At 42.7% G+C, this 17,733-nt stretch overlaps 1 protein-coding gene across 1 annotated transcript in view; it reads left to right on the plus strand.

Annotated features, from left to right (window-relative positions):
* The first annotated feature begins 577 nt into the window (after nucleotides 1-577).
* KIAA0930 (KIAA0930 ortholog) overlaps nucleotides 578-17,733 on the plus strand; it is an 81,113-nt gene continuing 63,957 nt past the window's right edge. The window contains exon 1 of the mRNA XM_065658693.1: nucleotides 578-1,012. Within this exon, the coding sequence (XP_065514765.1) occupies nucleotides 868-1,012 (145 nt within the window). The 5' untranslated portion in view covers nucleotides 578-867. The remainder of the gene's footprint in view (nucleotides 1,013-17,733) is intronic.

The following is a 17,733-nucleotide window of genomic DNA, read 5'->3' on the forward strand; positions in this document are numbered from 1 at the left end:
TTTCAGTGGTGCCCAACGATAGGATCAGAGGCGATGGGCACAGACAAGCACAGGAGGTTCCACCTGAATATGAGGAGAAACTTCTTTACTCTGAGGGTGCCAGAGCACTGGGACAGGCTGCCCAGAGAGGCTGTGGAGTCTCCTTCTCTGGAGATATTCAAACCCACCTGGACACATTCCTGTGTGATCTGCTCTGGGTGAACCTGCTTTAGCAGGTGGGTTGGACTAGATGATCCCCAGAGGTCCCTTCCAACCCCAACCATTCTGTGACTCTGTGATTCCTTACTCTGTTCCTAGCTTCCAGATTAAGTTTTTGCCTTTCTAATCCGTACAGCCGAAGGCGTGTTTGTACAGCAAGGAGTCAGATCTCCAGCGCGTTTGCGTCGCGTAAATATTTTAGGTTTGTAGCCAATTATTGCCACGAAAACTCTGCCGGGCTCAGCGTCGCATCAGCAAGGGGAAAGGGGGCGGGACCGCCGGCTCCTGGCCCCGCCCCCGCCCCGCCCAAAGGGGCGGGGCGGGGGCGGGACCAGGAGCCGGTGGTCCCGCCTCCTTTCCCGTGGCCGCTGTAGCAGGAAGCGGCGGAGCGCGGCTGGTCAGCGCCTGTGGAAACGATCGTTGCGTCCTGGGGGCTGTCGGCGACGCCCGGGAAACTTTCTGAGGGGGAACCGGGCAGGGCGGCGCCCCTTCGCCCGCAGCCTGAGGAAGCGGGGCCGGAAGGGTTTTTCGTCGTTGGCACCGGGCGGCCCCCAGCTCCGCCCGCCGCTGCCGGGAGAAGCCGTGCGGGGCGGTGGGGGCGGCAGCGCCGGGTGCCGCGGCCGCCTCCGCGGGGCGGCCTGACATGAGATCATCGCCGGCAGCGGCAGCATGGCCTCTGCCAGGAGCGGCGGCCGCGCCGGGCCGAGGGACGAGGAGGCCAACGGCGAGCCGGACCGCTCCCTGCAGCAGATGCTGCGGGCGATAGCGGAGGAGCGGAGCCGCGCCGGCCTCCGCCAGGAGATCAGCGGCCTCGGTGAGTCGGCGGCCGGGGCCTCCCTGCAGACCTGGGCGGGGGAGGGCGGGAGCGGCGCCCCGGGGCCGGGCGGGCCCCGGCGGGAGCGGAGAGCGCCCGCCCCGCCGCGGGCTGGGTCGGTGTCCTGGTTCGGCGTGCGCGGCCGGCGGCGGTGGCCGGGAAACCTGTTGTGTGCTGCCGGGCGGTGCTGCTGTCACGGGAATGGGCCCTTCTCCCTTCCCAAGTCCCGAGAGCCGCGGAGAGCAGCTGTCTGCTCCATTGTCTGAAATGCCCTTGGAGAAAAATGGTCAGAAAGCGCCACGCACATAACCTCTGATTTTTTATTTTATGGTGTAAACTACGTATTATGAGTTTTGGAATGCAAACAGAACAAATTTTTTGTTACTCTTGCCGGTGTATGCGATCGTATAGCTCTCAAATGATCTCTGTGGATGGTTTTTCTTTCCTCTTCTGAGTCAGACACCTCCCTTCTCTGAGTAAATGACTTCACACCGCATGCCATGGTCTAATAAGCACATAACGTTGTGGCTTTTGGTGGTCAGTTGATTTTTTTTTTTTTTTTTTTTAAATTGTGGAGGTTTTCTTCAGCTTTATAGTGAGCTTGTTTATTTACAACTTGATTGATGCAAATTTTACATGACACGTCTTTCTTTAGCTTTTTGCAAAGCCTACGCATTGCAAAATACAAGTTTGAAGTTGAAATTCTGTTGACTTTAGGCGACAGAGTGGTACAACAGCTCCCTTAACCAAAATCTTTCACATCAGGAAACTCTTCTGGCTAAGCTAATGAATAGAAATGGCTCGTTTTTACATGCAACAATAGAGATCATAGACAGAGGTTTCAATGTGAGGAATGGTTTCTACCTTATTCACAACTTTCTGTATGTCCTGGACTTGATGTATGCTCCGAGGAGATGATTTCACAGAAATCCTTGCAGGGTCAGGGCTTTAAATTATAAACTCCGACATGCAACACTTTTTTGTTTCTTCTGCCTGGCCTTTATTAATGGCTGATCCTCCCTCAGCTCATTTATAAGGTCCCAGAAGTCTCAATTTCTGAGTCTTCTTTTAAACCTCAGAAGGAGTTTTTATTTGAGTTTTACTGGCTTTGTGATGTGGATTGGCATGGGAAATCTCTCTGGTTCTCCATCTGACCTTCGTGCATCAGTTTGTCTGTCAGTGCTTACTGTGGTCTTCACAGGGAGGAACAGGCTCTCCCTTCTTTATTTTTGCCTTGCATATAATGAAAGCTCATGCAAATAAAGAGAAATGATGAGTCTTTCATGTTTCATTATGCTTTTTTCTAATGGAATTGAATCTCCAGGCTTTACTGTGGTGTAAAAATGTTACAGGGCCGAAGAAAGTGTTGTGGCAAAGAAACTGTAAACAAAACAGAAAATATACCACAAAATCTAAATGCCTATGAGACTGTATTCATTGAAAAGCTGTTGTCATTTCATGTTTGGCTATATCATGTTTGAATGAAAATAAAAACTCCCAGGAATAGAAATATCACCGTTGCTTTCTTTTACTGAAATTGGAAGAGGAAAACTGTGTTGGCTGGTAACAATGAAGAAATGCTTTGTTTCCACTTGTATTTGAAGACATAACCAGAATAGCTCACCATGAGAAGTCCTGCGATGTAACTTTGGGATGATCACACAATTAATGGGACAGCATTGCACCTCTCTTCTACCGGATGAAGGCTTGAAAAGAAAACCTCAGGAGAACTGCCTGGGTCGTTGAACTGAGGGGCTGATCCTGACTGTGGACGTTTGCCTGTCTCTGTCTGTAGCTGTGTGGAAATAGGTTATATGTCACCACAGCAGTGCCTCAGATGTTAAATTTTTCTATCCAGGGAACGGAGCTGAACTTTAAGGTGAAAACACTGCAGTTTGCCAAGCTGCTATGTCCTGCAGGTAGAGAAGTGCCATGGAGCTCCCTGCCCTGGGCAGCGATGGGTGTGATGGACCTTGCGCCCTGGTGGTTCTGGGACAGTGTGACAATTTTAATGCAGGGAGAATCTGCTCTGTGGTGGCTATTTCTGAGTGCAGTTGCTGAATATCAGTTTCTACTGGCATTCCCCTTGTTAGTCCCCAAGCACTGCAGAGTCACAAAGTGGGACCTCTCTCAGGGTTAGAGGTTGCAGACTCGGGTTGCCACAGGGACATTTAAATTGTCACAGCTTCTGACCAGCTTTTAAAAAATCTATACATATTATTACATGAAGTTTGGGAGGAACATATTGGGAAGCTTCCTTAAGGCCTAGGAGACAGATAATCTCTCTGTGCTATAAATCTCCACTTCTGTATATGGAAAGATTTTCCAAGATTTTCATTTCATTGTGTGCTGCACGTTACCTGATATATAACATTGTCACTCCCAGTGAATGAGTGTTCTTTTTCCCTATTCCATGATTTGTTACGAGGGAAGTAAGTTGTTTAAATACTTCTCTTAGGGAAAACAGGGCGCTTTCGGAGTGGCGCACCATAGAAATGGTAGATGAACAGAAGGTTATCAGGTGTAATCCTCTGCCTTAAATTTGTGTACGTCTTGGCCGCACTAGGAAAAGCTGTTGCAGGGCATGCAACATAGTTGGAATAGCCTGGGCTATGTTGAGCACCCACAGCACAGCAGACATAAAGGCTTTTCATTGAGTTCAGTGCTCATGAAAGTAGCCACAGTCCCATGTGGGTTCAGGTGGGTAACACAGAGGATTTGTCTGCTCTTTGTGCCTGGGTGCTGTTACTCAGAGCAGGCCCAATGACCCAGCTTATGGCATGTCACCTGTTGGGCTGTGGGATGAATGTACAGCTGGTTTTATGTTAGTGGTGTTTCTTTCTGTAATGGCCAAATCCTTTTCAGCTGTGTCAGTAGGTTAAACCTGTTGTGAGATTTTCCTGAGCTCTCTTGAAACCAGCTGGCAAAGACTTTGACCAGGTTAAATTCTGGGTTTTCCCTCAGTGCTGTTAGCCCCTCAACAATAAAATGGGACTCACTCGGTCATCATTTGGGCAGCCTCTCTCCTTTTGTGTATTTCCTTTAAGTGAGCCCGTACTGTCCAGCCTAAGGATGAAATTGCTGGTTTTGCTAACACTGGATTTTGCTGAGGGGAATTGCTTTACTTCGGGAATATCACATAAGCATTTGGATAAGTGTTGTCTGAAAATGTAAATCCCCTTCCATGGGATTTCCCATATTGTCCTGTTTTTGTAATTTAGAAAATATAGCAAATCTGACATCACGCTTCAAAATAATGACTCATGCATGACTCCTTACCAAGGAAAGATGATGCCTCTTTGAGAAGAAGTCTTGGCTGGATGTTAGTGTCATCCAGTTGTGCACATTATTACACTAGTGTTGTGCACAAACTCACTCTGAAATACTGTTTGTTTGAACATTTCTCTGACAAAGTCATTCTCCTGGGGGACTGACAGACTTGCTGGATGTCTCCTTGGCCAGGCTGTGTGTAGCGTTCTGAAAGTACCTTTTTGGCCAAAGCCCTGAACTGGGAGGATTAATGTTCAGTTGTGCTTGAAACTACTGTGTAATGTTGTCATATGCTTAATTTCCTTGTGTTCTTCTGTCCTCCAGTGACAAATGGCCCTGCCTTTAGTGCAGCACAGTGTGCTTGGGTGGAGGTGTGACTTGGTGCCTACTTGAACTTATAATGAGTAAGCAAAAACAAATAGGTAGATCTGAATAATGTCTTGAACTATGGCTGATCGGTAATGAAGATACGTAGCCGGGCAAAATGTGGAGAAGTTGTAGGGATCCTGAGAAGCTGGTGGCTGCAGGAGATCAGGAATAAACAAGCAGTTGAAAACTGCTGCCGACAGGCACTGAAGGTCTGTAATGGTGGTGGTCACAGGTGCCGGTGGAGAGGCTGGACCCTGCAGAGGGCCCAGTAGTCTTGTCAAGTAATGAAGTGTTTCTTCTGCTTGGTTTCCTAGTGGTAGAGGAGATGCTCTCGTGTTTGACCAGCTGTGGATGAGAGGAGGGCAGAGGAGGGTGTACTCGGCATAGCAACGTTCATCCTCCAAGTCTGAGGATCGCTTGGGTTTGTTTGTGCAGCACTGCACCTCAGGGCTTGTCATGTGAATACAGACGGGGATGATTCATGTGCCAAATTATCTTGATGAATAAATCCTGGAAATAAATAGGTCTCTAGCTTTCCTGAGAGAATGAAAGGTGAGGTGGCATACAGTAAGTGCTTGTGCATGTGAGTGTTGTGGAAATATGATGGAAACAAAGACCCAAGTGGGAAAACTTGGATAGAAGGATGAAGAGTGGTGGAAGAAATTTTTGGAAAGCAAAAGAGGTTACAATGAAGAATTAAAAAGAAGAATTAATAACTTGGATTTGAAAATACTAGATTCAGGCCTTAACTCTATTGCAGTGTAATAACTTTTAATTAAATTATAGTATTAAAGAATGATATATTTGCTTCTGAAACTTTGAAAAAAGTGTAGCCACTGAGTAGGTGGAAGTGTCTGCTGAGAATTTGCTGCAGCACGGATCTGGTTTGACAGGAGAAGCTTTCATGCAGGAACTAAACGTATTCTTCATTTGTGGTTCCTCCTGGAGTTACTTCAGTGAGTTGTCTAGTCAAAGGTGAGAAACGACAAAAGCTGGGAAGCTTTGTTTTCTTTTGATCTATGAATAACAAGAAGGTATGAAAATCATATCTGTCCTAACAAAAGCTCGAGGGACATATACAACCAGATTCACTAACTGTGTGGGTAATGTCCTCTGTAACAAGTTAGTTTAATATATAAGTATGTTGATAAATTTACTTTATTTTCATTCAACACATTTAGAAGGATTTAATTTAAAATGCAGTTTTTATTATAGTTTAGTATCTGTAGAAGTTCTTTTATCCTATTTATAATACATTTTGTAGCTAATGAATATGAAATGTTCAATAAAAAATGAATAGTCAAATACTGAAGGGAAAAAATACTAATGTAAGTAACTTATAAAAAGTAAAATAAAATGTTCTTAGAGTAGCTTCCTAATCAGTGTAAAAAACCCTAATAACAACAATAAAAAACAACCAACCCCCCCCCTAAAAACCCCCAAACAAAAAACCACCCACCAAAACAGTACCACAGTGTTCCAGCCAGGAATAATCTGTATTTCTTTCCAGGAAAAGTTCTGGGAAGTACAAATGCAAAGCAAGATCAGAACAGATTATTTAAATCAGAGTTAAAGTAGGTTCTTTGACATCAAGTGATTTAAGCAGCTCACCCTGGGTATCAAGCCTCAGATTTGTATTGGAGAAAGATGAGCAAATACCAAAGAAATTCCTGTGCAAAACTGGATATAATGTGATGTAGTGGTTTTTTGTGTGGGGGGTTTTTTTTTGAAGTAGAAGGGAAAGATTATTTTTAAACTGCTTTTATTTATTTTTTTTTTTTCCCAGCTGGCATAGAAAACTGTCTTTGAGGAATTTCTGAAATCAAGTGTGCATGTAGCCATTTGATGTGTAGTTGAGTGCTTGGAGGGAGTGGTGTAGGAGAAACCACAACTGGAGCCTCTTCTGAGACCCAGTGGGTTTGGTGATGGGGTGGGAACGTGTTTCTGCTTGTCCAGCATCCCTGTGTGCAGGACCGACAGGGCAAATGATGTTTTTGTAGCTCCTGCCAGGGATCTGTCTCGGTGCTGTCCCGGCAAGGCGCAGGTCTGGGCATGCTGGAGAACAGAGTCTGGGAGAGAGGAGCTTGTGGTGCTGCTCTGGGATGAGCCTCAGCAAATAGCGCTGCTCATGTGAGGAGAACCATTTGTACTGCAAGGACAGCAGACTCAGACAAGTCTGATAGAGGGTAGTTTCCGATGCCCGTATCAGGGCCGGAGCGAGTAATTCTAAACCCAGGGTGCAGCGCCAATTTTTAAGGTAATGTCTCTTGCTGTAATGTATTAGTGAGAACAAAGTACTTGAAGGTGGCTGCTGGGGAGTTTCCTTTCTGGCAGGGTTGTGCTAGGTGACCTGCTTTTTGCTGTAGGAGCTGTAGGTGACCCTTTAGGTCACCCAGCTGCCGGCTATCAGCCCCTACAACCTGGGGATGCCTCAGCCAGCACTGCAGCCAAGCCCAGCCTTCAGCAGAACCACTAAAGGTGACTCTACACTCTCTTTTCGCTGGTTTGTGTTGCTTTCTCTTCACCCTAATACTTCTAGTCTTCAATACTTCCGTCATCCAGAGAGGTGGTAGATGCCCCATCCCTGGAGACATTCCAGGCCAGGCTGGACGGGGCTCTGAGCAACCTGATCTAGTTGAAGATGTCCCTGCTCATGGCAGGGGGGCTGGACTAGATGGCCTGTGAAAGTCTCTTCCAACCCAAACCATTCTATGATTCACCTATTTCTGTTGATACCACAGAGCAGAAGAGAGGCTGTGCTTTTGCTGCTGTGTGTTTCTGTGCAGTGGTGGTGGGGACTGAGAAGAGGACAAATGAGAATCTCACACTGGGACAGGGAGATTTTGTGATGTTGGGACAGGATTGTGTATGATTACAGACAGAGGCAAATAATGTTCTTTAATATTAAGGCTGAAGAGAAAATAACTGGTGTCAGAAGGATTATTGACATCTTTTGCCCTAGGATTGCATCCTGGCACTTCTGCAGTCAAGTGTAGGATATTTAGGAGTGTCTGTGTAGGATCAAGTCATGGAGAATGGCGATCTGGGGTAAACTCTCGGGCTGTAGCTTTCGGGGGTAAATGCCTTTTTTTTTTTTTTTTTTTTTTTTTTTTAGATGGTGGTTCATTTAAAATTCCATTTTCGTTATTTATTGGAACCTTGTTCATGCTTTGTCACTAATGGCCTGTCAGGCTTTCCGTTACACACTGGTGTTTTCAGGGGATTTGTAATTTGGCTGTGAAGGTTAGCTTCTGTCAGGAACTTGACAGACATCATCCCAGATCAATAATATAATGTGGTCTTTCTTTTATTACAGCTTTTACATATTTTTCAGCAGTTGGGTTATTAGTTTATTCTTCCTTTTAATGGAGATGGAGCTTTATGGTATTTTCATGTCCTGCTCAAGTGTATACGTGTTCAAATTATAAGAGTCAGACTAGAGATGCTGAAGTAAGGAGGTAACCTTTTTTTTTTTTTAAAAAAAAAAAAACCAACAACAAATAGCACCAAGCCACACCTCCCCAAAAATCCAAGACACCCTTCAGAACATTGTTTCCCCAACTAAATAAGCAGGTTAGTTTTTAAAACAGGTCATGGTGGTGTTTGTTTTTGGATGCTAGCAGCAGTTGTTGGATACCCTTTTTTTTTTTTTTTTTAATGTAGTCCCTCAGGGCTGAATTATGAATCTGTAAGCTTCACAATGGGAACAGTCAAGGTATTTTAAAACACCCATCTCTTATGTATGTAGTACTGTAGTTCTAGTTGATATCCTAACTGTTTGGTTTGGTTATTGTAGCAGTGTACTCTCAAAATCTTTAATAGGGTACTTGTTGTAAATCCATTTTGAAGTCTGAGAGATGGATGAAAGGTCTGGTTTAGGGATTAAAGTACAACTTACCTTTACAGTTCGGGATGGATCTTCTAAGGATTTAACAGTATATCTGGTTGGATTCTTTCCAAATAAATGAAAAATTGAATTTCCTGAAGGATGACGCATATTAGTCTCCCCTCTCATTGTCTGCGTTCAGGGTGCTGATCAATAAAGAAAGCTCAGAGGATGCAAACTTTTCAGCAGTTGAAGTACACTGTGTCTTACATTCCAGCTACATTTTGGGAAAAACAAAACCATGTGATTGAATAGTTAGTAATGAATGTTGCATGTACTTATCCTTGTAAATGGTCTAAGTAGGATCAGGGTAGCAGGTTGCTGACATTGAAAGTATTACCATGAAGTGAATGATAAGGCGTAAGGAGAAAGTCTGTACCAAATCAATTCGTGGTTGCAGGAGCCCACTGAATAGTGAAGCTACTTTATTCCAGTCAGTATTCAAAAGAATGTGAAACAAGCTGGTTTTGGTCTGTCTGCAGCCCCTTGGACTAAACAGGGTTAATGTCTGAAAATCAAGATTGCTCTTTTTCGTATGTGTGTGAGCCCAAAGAATGTATTGATTACTTTTCTTGATGCAGGAAATAAAATACAGTCAGGATACAGAAGCACCAGATACAGCATCACACTGTTCCTGTAGAGGAGTTGCAGTACCCTGGGCACACTTCAACAGCAGTTCCATTGACTGAAGTTAATCAGATGCAGCAACAGTCCTAAGTATTTTTTTTTAACCTGAATTCTTACTGTTTAAGGCATGACTACTACATGTGAGGATTTATAGGGTTTTCTACAATCCCATTTTAGAAACAAGGCTTTAGAACTGAAACTCTTATTTCGGTTTGCCTGGTCTCTAGTACTCTAGTACTGACTGTGTGCTAGTACTACACAGAAGTTGAACCCTGAAAACGATAATATTCTTTATCTTCCTTCTGAGGTCGGGTCCTTAAACGTATTTCATTAGGGATCTCACAGTTACATCCCTCTGAGTTGAGTGTATTGTGTTGCAGGCAGACAGGGTATTGTGACATGAAGAGTGATCCCTTTTGGGGCCATGTCCTTCCTGCCACTGCAGAATGAGGAAACAGCTACTGCTGCTGGTATTTAGGCTGTGTCTGGTGTTTCAAAATATTCTTTGCATAATTTTCTTTTTTTACAGCTGTATCTGTCAGAAAGCATAGCACATGGCAAGCAATCAATAGTCCTTCACGTTAGGACTGGTTTCGAGGCATTGCAGGGTGTTTCCTGGTGTGCTGGGTTTCCTCAGTGAGTGGGGCTGAGGCTGCCTCTGGTTTTGATATTAGTGTTGAGGTGATGAAAATCTTTATCGCTCAATAGTGACCTAGTTTATTGTAAGCTACCATGCAGAGGAGAGAGGCCCTATATTGGTAATTGCCAGAGGCTGCCTCCGTGCCTGGATTTGTAATTTCAGGAAATTTTGCAATGTGTTGCTACCACTTTATCAATCCACTGGGGCTGCAGCGTGTAGAGTCTTCTGTAGGAAGACAGGCAGCACTTAGCCTTTGAACACTTGAGTGGTGTTTCCCTTGATCAAATGGATGTGGAAGATGTATTAATTCTGATCGTCTTTATCTGGAACTAGTATAGATAGTTTTAGCTCCATTCTCTGTTTGCATGTCTAACTACCAAGTTTGGATAAAAATAAGTGAATTGGGAGTTCTTGGTCCTGTCTCACAGGGCTCCTTGTGATCAGCAGGAACTTGAGAGAGAAATTAAAATGCTAGTGAAGCTTAAGCTGTCTTTATGCTATGAAGAGTTTGATTTAGTTGCCTTGAGATGCTGAAACATCATCAAGGTGAGGGAAGTGTTTTGAAATGGATTTATAATTTTCTGCTAAGATGTGTGAAAGATTTTACCAGAAGTTTATTACTCTGCTATTTCAGAGAACAAATAGAGGAGTGCTTGAATGTCTAGCAATGTTTTATCTTCAATAAGGAGTACATTTACTTGCCTGCCTTAAGGGACCTTGAGAGGTAGATTTTAAATTTCCATAAAACTCAGTGCTCCATAATAATACATAGGATGTTTAGTGTGATTTAAGTAATCAGTCCTGAAGAAATTAGTTTATGACCTCATGAGAGTCACTTCTGCTTAGTTATTGCCTGAGTTCATCTTTTCAGAAAGAAAGCAGCAAGTTCATCACTTAGAGATGAAGCTCTGTATAAGCCCATCGGCTTCCTAAATAATCATCATTTAGCTTTTTAGGAATGCTTAATATTTTTTTTCTTGGTTTTAAGAAGAAGTTTCATTCTGCCTAAATAATGAAGATCTGAATGGATGACCTGTGTTTTTTCATAACAAGGATGACGAAACTCTAGTCAAAGTGTCATGTGAATTGTTAATGGGCCATGTTGTACGTGAATAAAGGGAAACTAATTTCATCCTCTTTGATCTTTGATATTATAAGCAGAGATTACATTATGCTGTGTTCTTTAGTCTGACTCACTAGATTTGTGCTGGATTGTTTTTCATAAGCAACTCTTTTTTTTTTTTTCCTTTCAGTTAAAAAAGAAACAAAGATGTAAAGGTGTACATGAGGTGCTTTGGGGATGGAGGTGCTTTAAAGATGTTCCAGGATCAGAGTAATGATTGTGAAATTTTTCACTTTCTTCTGCTCAGCAATGTCAGGCTAACTCTATTTGTTTATATATATATATATATATGCACATATGTATGTATATTTAATCCAATGCATTAAGCCTATGACAAGATAAAACCGTTCTTTTGTTTTGGTTTTTTTAATGGAAGAGTGATGCCTTTAGTACTTGTTCCATTTTTGAGTGTGCCTGGTTGCTCCTAGAAACCAATGGGGAAAAAGTGATCGTGAGCCTAACGCAAAAACATGAAAGAGCAGGCAAAATGTAAGACCCAAAGTATGCTATTTGCTACTTTAAAAATGTTGCTGGTTTGCATTTATTTCTAAAGTAAAATTTCTAGGTATTTCCAATATAAAGAGATTAAAAAGTTTTGGACTTGCTTGGAATCCTGTCTTGAAGCTCACTCTAATGTTTTGCTCTGAGGCTTTATGATTTTAAGAAGCTTAAGCTCTGAGGCTTTTGTAGACCGTACTAATGATGTAGGTGCTGTGCTCTGAGGAGGCTGGTGTCCCGTTTCGGGAAGCTGTGGAATCCTCTGCATGCAAGGCAGTCTGCCTTACATCTTTACTGCCAGAAGCACCTCCTTCAGCTGGTGATATTTTACTGTCGTGAAAATTTTCAGGTGTTGCCAGGGTATAGAGTCATCGAATGTCCCGAGTTGGAAGGGACACACAAGGATCATCGAGAAGACTGTCATCCATCTGGTGATTGCTTGAGACTTTGAGTCCTGAGTCAACCTGAGGTTTTATCTTTCATAGTTCTTTTTGCTGAATGTTTCTGGCACTGCAGGAGGGGGAGGAATGAGTCACTCTCTATACTGGAACATAGTTGAAGTCTATAACCCTGCATGCAGACACCAAGGAGGGATATACCAACCATTAATACTGAACTTCACAGATCTGCATTTAGTGTATGCACTTCTGTGGATTTGTTTTGTGATTTTGGGCAAGTTGCTGGCAGTCTTTGCACCTGTGTTCACCATGTGGTATTGGCAAATAATAAGCTGTTACCTCAGGGGGAAAACTCTCCTGTGGTTCACAACTACTAATATCTCAGGGACAAAGGGTGAGAGGGACCTGAGAGCTCCCTCCATATGCAGTATCCCAGAGGAGAGGATTAGTGTAGCCACAGTGGAGTGTACCAGGGAAAGCGTGGGTCCGTCCAGCGTGGACAGTCCTCTTCAGTCCTGAGCTCCTTGGTTTGGCAGAAGGATTGCACAAATGAGAATAGAAAGGAAAACTGAAGACTGACAGTTTACATGTTGCAGAGTTAAGTGATTTAATGGCTTTGTTCCCCATCTGAACAAAAACAATGCCTGTAAATAATGTAAATTTTGCTTTATTAACAAAAACAGAAACACAGAGTTGTCTATGGGTTTTTTGGGTCAAAACTTCAATCCTTAGGTGCTTTCCAACCTGAATTGTTCTGTGTATCTGTGTACATGCCAGAGAAGAAGAAAGCTCCAGGTTCAAATTTCTCGTCCTGTATTGTTGTGAATGGGGCAAAAGGGGGAATCAAGCATAGGCATGGCCTTCTTCTTTCTGCTTTCCTGGCAAGAAACTTTAAAAGGAATTACAAATGTTTCTTCAGCAAAATGCTGTGAAAAATTAAAAATGTAATGCTTACCTTGTACTTGTCACTGTATCTTAAACATGAGGTTGAGGACATTATGTAGAATTTACAGAAAACAAAAGGACAGAGGGGAAACTGGAGTTTCTGTGACTGTGTCTGAAGCCTTTATGTGTCTCTTCAAATGTAAGCTCTACGCTTCAGTGCTTTGAATGGAAGAATATTAAGATTTATATTCTTTGAAACTCTAGAGGCAACATCAAAAGGTAGTAAGCTGTGTAATCAAAATCACAGGGAAGGGTGTTCTTAAGCCCAAGGGTAGGAAAAAGCAGAAAAAGATATTGCCTTTTTGTGCTTTTGCTGAGGAATTTTCTAAATAAGACCTTTCTTTCTCAACTCACGTGTTCCTACTTGAGACCTTGTAACTGTCATGAGACGGAGGTAGTGATTTCTCAACAGATAAAGGTTGTGACTATTTCTGGTTTTATAAACCGTATTTTGTAATTTTTTTTTTTTGTCTTTAGAGAGTGGCTGGTTGAGGGTGAGGGAAGGCAGAAGAAACAGAGCTGAAGTGTCAAACCATAGTCATGTTGGAGGCAAAAAGCTAGGAAGACTCTTAAATATTTCATCCAATATCATGTTCCCTGGGCCACTTCACTGTAGTAGACCCATGTGCAAGCCTTCCAGATCTGTAGGGATCTTAGTAGATCTTAGCTGTGCAAGTCTCTAGAGGAGAAATTGGAGTAGTGATGGGGGTTACAAATGGAAAGAGGTTGCATGTTTTCAGCAGCTAACGTGTTAACGCTAGGCTAAACCTCCATTTATTAAACTGAATATCATAGAAGCTTTGCAGTAGTTGCTCTCTGTCTTAAGGAGTAGGGTGCTGCTGGCTTTAGAGCAGTTGTTTTAGGTTCTTTCCGACTGAAGTTAACATGTCACAGATATTACTAAAATTCCTCCTTTTTTTTCCTCCTTTCTCTCTTTTAACCAATAATGACCATTTCCCCAGAAAGCACGTTTTTCTTGTTTTCAATAGTTCCATTGTGAACTAAATAGAAATCTTGTGCTTTACTTGAGGCTGTCAAGGAGCAATACCTTTCCTCACACGTACAAGATGGCTGCAACACAAAAGGCCTGTGTGCTCTAAAGGGGATTGATGTTCAGTTTTGGGCCCCTCATCATATGAAAGACACTGAGGTGCTGGAGAGAGTTCAGAGGAGGGTGAGGAAGCTGGTGAGGGGCCTGGAGCACAAGTCTGATGAGGAGCGGCTGAGGGAACTGGGGCTGTTCAGCCTGGAGAAAAGGAGGCTGAGGGGAGACCTTATCACTGCCTACAACTCCCTGGAAGGAGGTTGTAGCATGGAGGGTGTTGGTCTCTTCTCCTAAGTAGGAAGTGATAGGACAAGAGGAAATGGCCACAAGTTGCGCCAGGGGAGGTTTAGATTGGATATTAGGAAAAAATTCTTCCCGGAAAGGGTTGTGAAGCGCTGGAACAGGCTGCCCAGGGAAGTGGTGGAGTCACCATCCCTGGAGGTGTTTAAAAGACGTTTAGATGAGGTTCTTAGGGACATGGTTTAGTGCCAGAGTTAGGTTATGGTTGCATTCGATGATCCTGAGGGTCTCTTCCAACTGAAACAATTCTATGATTTTATGGTCTCCAGATCTGCAGTTCTGCAAGCTACTTGCACTGCCTACTGGCCAGCCTTGGACTGGTTTCTTGCCCCTTTGATGGTTTCCCGGTGGAGTGATAAGATCTTAGAAGAAACATTTTTTTCTTCCTTGTATCAAAGTGATTTGTTTAAAGAGAGGGACCTGCTTTTGCAGTAAGAGGAGGTTTCACTGGGATGCATGTGAGTGGGCAGACACTCTCCATTTTTATTTTTAGCTAAACAGCTGTATTTGTTATCTTAGCCTATGTTAATACTAATGGAAATACTAAAGGGAGTGCAGCCTAATTAACTGAAATATCTAGGCACTGGCAAAGACATTTAATTTGTTGGACATAATGTTAAGTATCACTTTGGGTGGCTTTCTAAAGTCTTCAGGCTAAAGCAAAGTGGGCTTTTTAAAGGACTTTTTTTAAGAAGTACCTCCTGTAGATTAATCTTCTTATATATGCGTGTCAAGTTGGACACCCAGTTGAGAGATACAGTATCAAACATTTTTTTTTTTTTTTTAATCTTGGCTGCAAGATGGATGAACAGCGTTGGTTGTCAGCTTCTAAAAGTGAGTGGGTTTATGGTCTAGAAGGTGAGAATTACGGCTTATAGTGCGAAGTTGCCAAGTGCTCACTTGGAAAACTGCTGCCAATGTTTCTACTTAAAACAAAGAAACTGAATTTGGAAAATACCAGTGTGTGCTAGTAGGCATGTGTAGGAAATAGCTCTGCTTCTCTGCAAGCTGCTGTTGTAAGAGTTACTTCTTCCTTCTGCCTTGACAGCATGATGCTAACTAGCAGCCTGCAGCAAAGCTAAGGTGCTCCAGGAGGTACAGACATGAAAACATCAGTTACAACCACACTCTAGGTAGTTTTGTAAGGCTGTAATTCTTCCAAAATGTGATTTACTAGTTTTACTTGATCTACCACAATAGCCTCTCGGTGCTTTGACAATGGTAATATATTAAGTGTGAAAATGGAAACATTACAGGACTCGCAGTCTTTGATCAGAGTGATTGCTTTGGCAGAGAACAAAAATAGCATGTGTATATAGCATCGAAAATGCACGTTTGTCCCATTACAGACAAGTGTCTGCACTCCAGCAGTGCCAGCAAATGATCTTCCCAAACTGGATTTAGGTCTTGGAAAGTCTGGGACTGTTGCTGATAGATCCTGGAGGCAGCAGTAGAGAATGTGTAACCATTTGTCCCTCCTCTGCTGGGTTTAAAGTGGTTGCACCCAGTGGGATCAAGGTTGCCCCTGTTAAGGGAGAGTGGTTACACCTGCACTAAATTCCCACAGTTCTGTCACTCATGAAACGCAGAAGCTTTCTTCATTAGTTTCTTATGTGAAAGGCATAACTGATTCCTCTGGTGTTATCCTAATGAATAAATTAAATCTCTGGAAGTGATGCCTTACTCCCTCATGGCATTGCACAAGGGTTTGAGTGAGGTTTGGATGCAGCTTGTGGGGAACTGAACTATCACTTGCTGTGAGACGCTGAAGTACAGCAAAGTAGCTGATGGCTGTTGGATGAAAATGAGTTTATTTCTGTGCACTAAAGTTCAGTAGCAGGTAACTATGTCCTGTCAACTGTATTGACCCTTGCTATGATTAGATGTTTAAAGTAAACTGGCAGATGCCTGTATGATGCTGTCTCGATTTGGTATTTCATACTGACACGATATTTAATTGTTTCTCTCTAAATTTGACATCTGGGATTGTTCTGTCTTAGAAAATATTTCTCAAATTATTTATGGTTCAATTTGAATTCCACTTTTTCAGAGTAGATATCTTTTAAATCTAGTGCGCTTTGATTCAATGTTGTGTTAACTAAAATGATGGTTTTCATAGTGTATGTAGTAAAAGAACAACAGTGACAGGAGGAGAAATGAACTTAAGTTTTCTGAAGTGACCGTAAGTACTTTAGAAAGCAGTTGAGGATGTAGGTAGGATGTGTTATTGGTATCTGGAATGGTGAGGTGAGTACTGGGCAGAGAATCTTGGTTTGGTAAGACAATATGAAGAAAAAAACCGCAAAACTACAAGAGGATGCTTACCAAACCTGGTACCTGAATCATGGTGTCCTTTCTCTCACAAGGTAACGGCTCTTAATGGGAATTGTACAGATTTTGAGCAGTTTTCTGTATAAGGAGGTGCTCAATTTGACCCAGGAAAAACAATTCAGTCCATGAAAGAACTTCTCTTTGTGTATTGTTCTCCTTTCATTGTACATTACAGAGGTGCCTAAAGCCACACTCAGGATAACTTCTGTGAATCACTTCCCTCTTGGGTGAAATTCAATAAAACAGAAAATGGCAGAAAATAATGGTTTGAATTCAGAAACAGTTGTACAAGATCTTAAGAGTAAGGAGGCAACTGAGAAACATTTTGTTTTGGTTGATTGCTTTTCAGTTCCAAGGGTGTTCCTCAGGTGGGTAGAATTGTTTCCATTGCTGATGCAGTGTGCTTTTTGGAATTTAGTCTCAGAAAATTAAAACATATTAAATACTGAGTTTTAATTTTTGTTAGGGCTCTTTTCCTGTGTTACATATTGTTGATAAAGAGGCGTTCAAAGATCTCTGGGCTGAACTTACTTAAAACAAAGCTATGCAATTTCATACTATAGCTGTATTTTAAGTGCTGTGAGGGCTCTATTGTATCCTCTTCTAGGCCTGTTAATGTGTTGTCTTGTACAAGAGCACATTTGAAGTCTTGGTGGTTGTTCCTGGCTGTGCTCGAGGGAAGATTCTTTCTTCTGGTCACCCTAGAGCTCTGTAATGAGAAGATTGCAGGGAAGAGAGGAGGTAGTTTTGTGGAAAGACATGTGTTTGCCCAAAAACTGGTTGCATTAGAAACTCTGCCACTGGATTTAGCTGATTTACAGACATTGTGTACATGGAACAAATTTGTGTTACCTGGGTTTGGAGCTGTAATAGTTTCGTAATAGTTTCTCTGTTCAACGCGATCCAAAGAGGAAATCAGGTGTTAGAAGTGATGAGGGAAGGGGTAGAAGTCAGTGTTTGGCCGCAGAATGATTCCATGGCACATGCTTGTCTTTAATACTATAGACTTGAAAAGGTTCAAAGAAGGGCAGCAGAGGTGAGATGGGGATGGCTTCCATACAGGGGTTGTTTAACTGGTAGCCTAGGACTTCTCAACCTGGAAAAAAGATGCTTCAGGTCTTGTGTGTGATGGAGGCTTGTAAAGCAGGTGGCGTGATTACAGTGTATAGGCGTAGTTGCTCACTGTGTTTTCGTGTGAAGAAAGCCATTGCACAAAATTAGAAATTCATAGGTAAGAAACAAACACACACACACACACAAAAACACAACAAAAAACCAAAACCAAACAA

The sequence above is a fragment of the Caloenas nicobarica genome, chromosome 1 (assembly GCF_036013445.1).
Source record: "Caloenas nicobarica isolate bCalNic1 chromosome 1, bCalNic1.hap1, whole genome shotgun sequence".
NCBI lineage: Eukaryota > Metazoa > Chordata > Aves > Columbiformes > Columbidae > Caloenas > Caloenas nicobarica.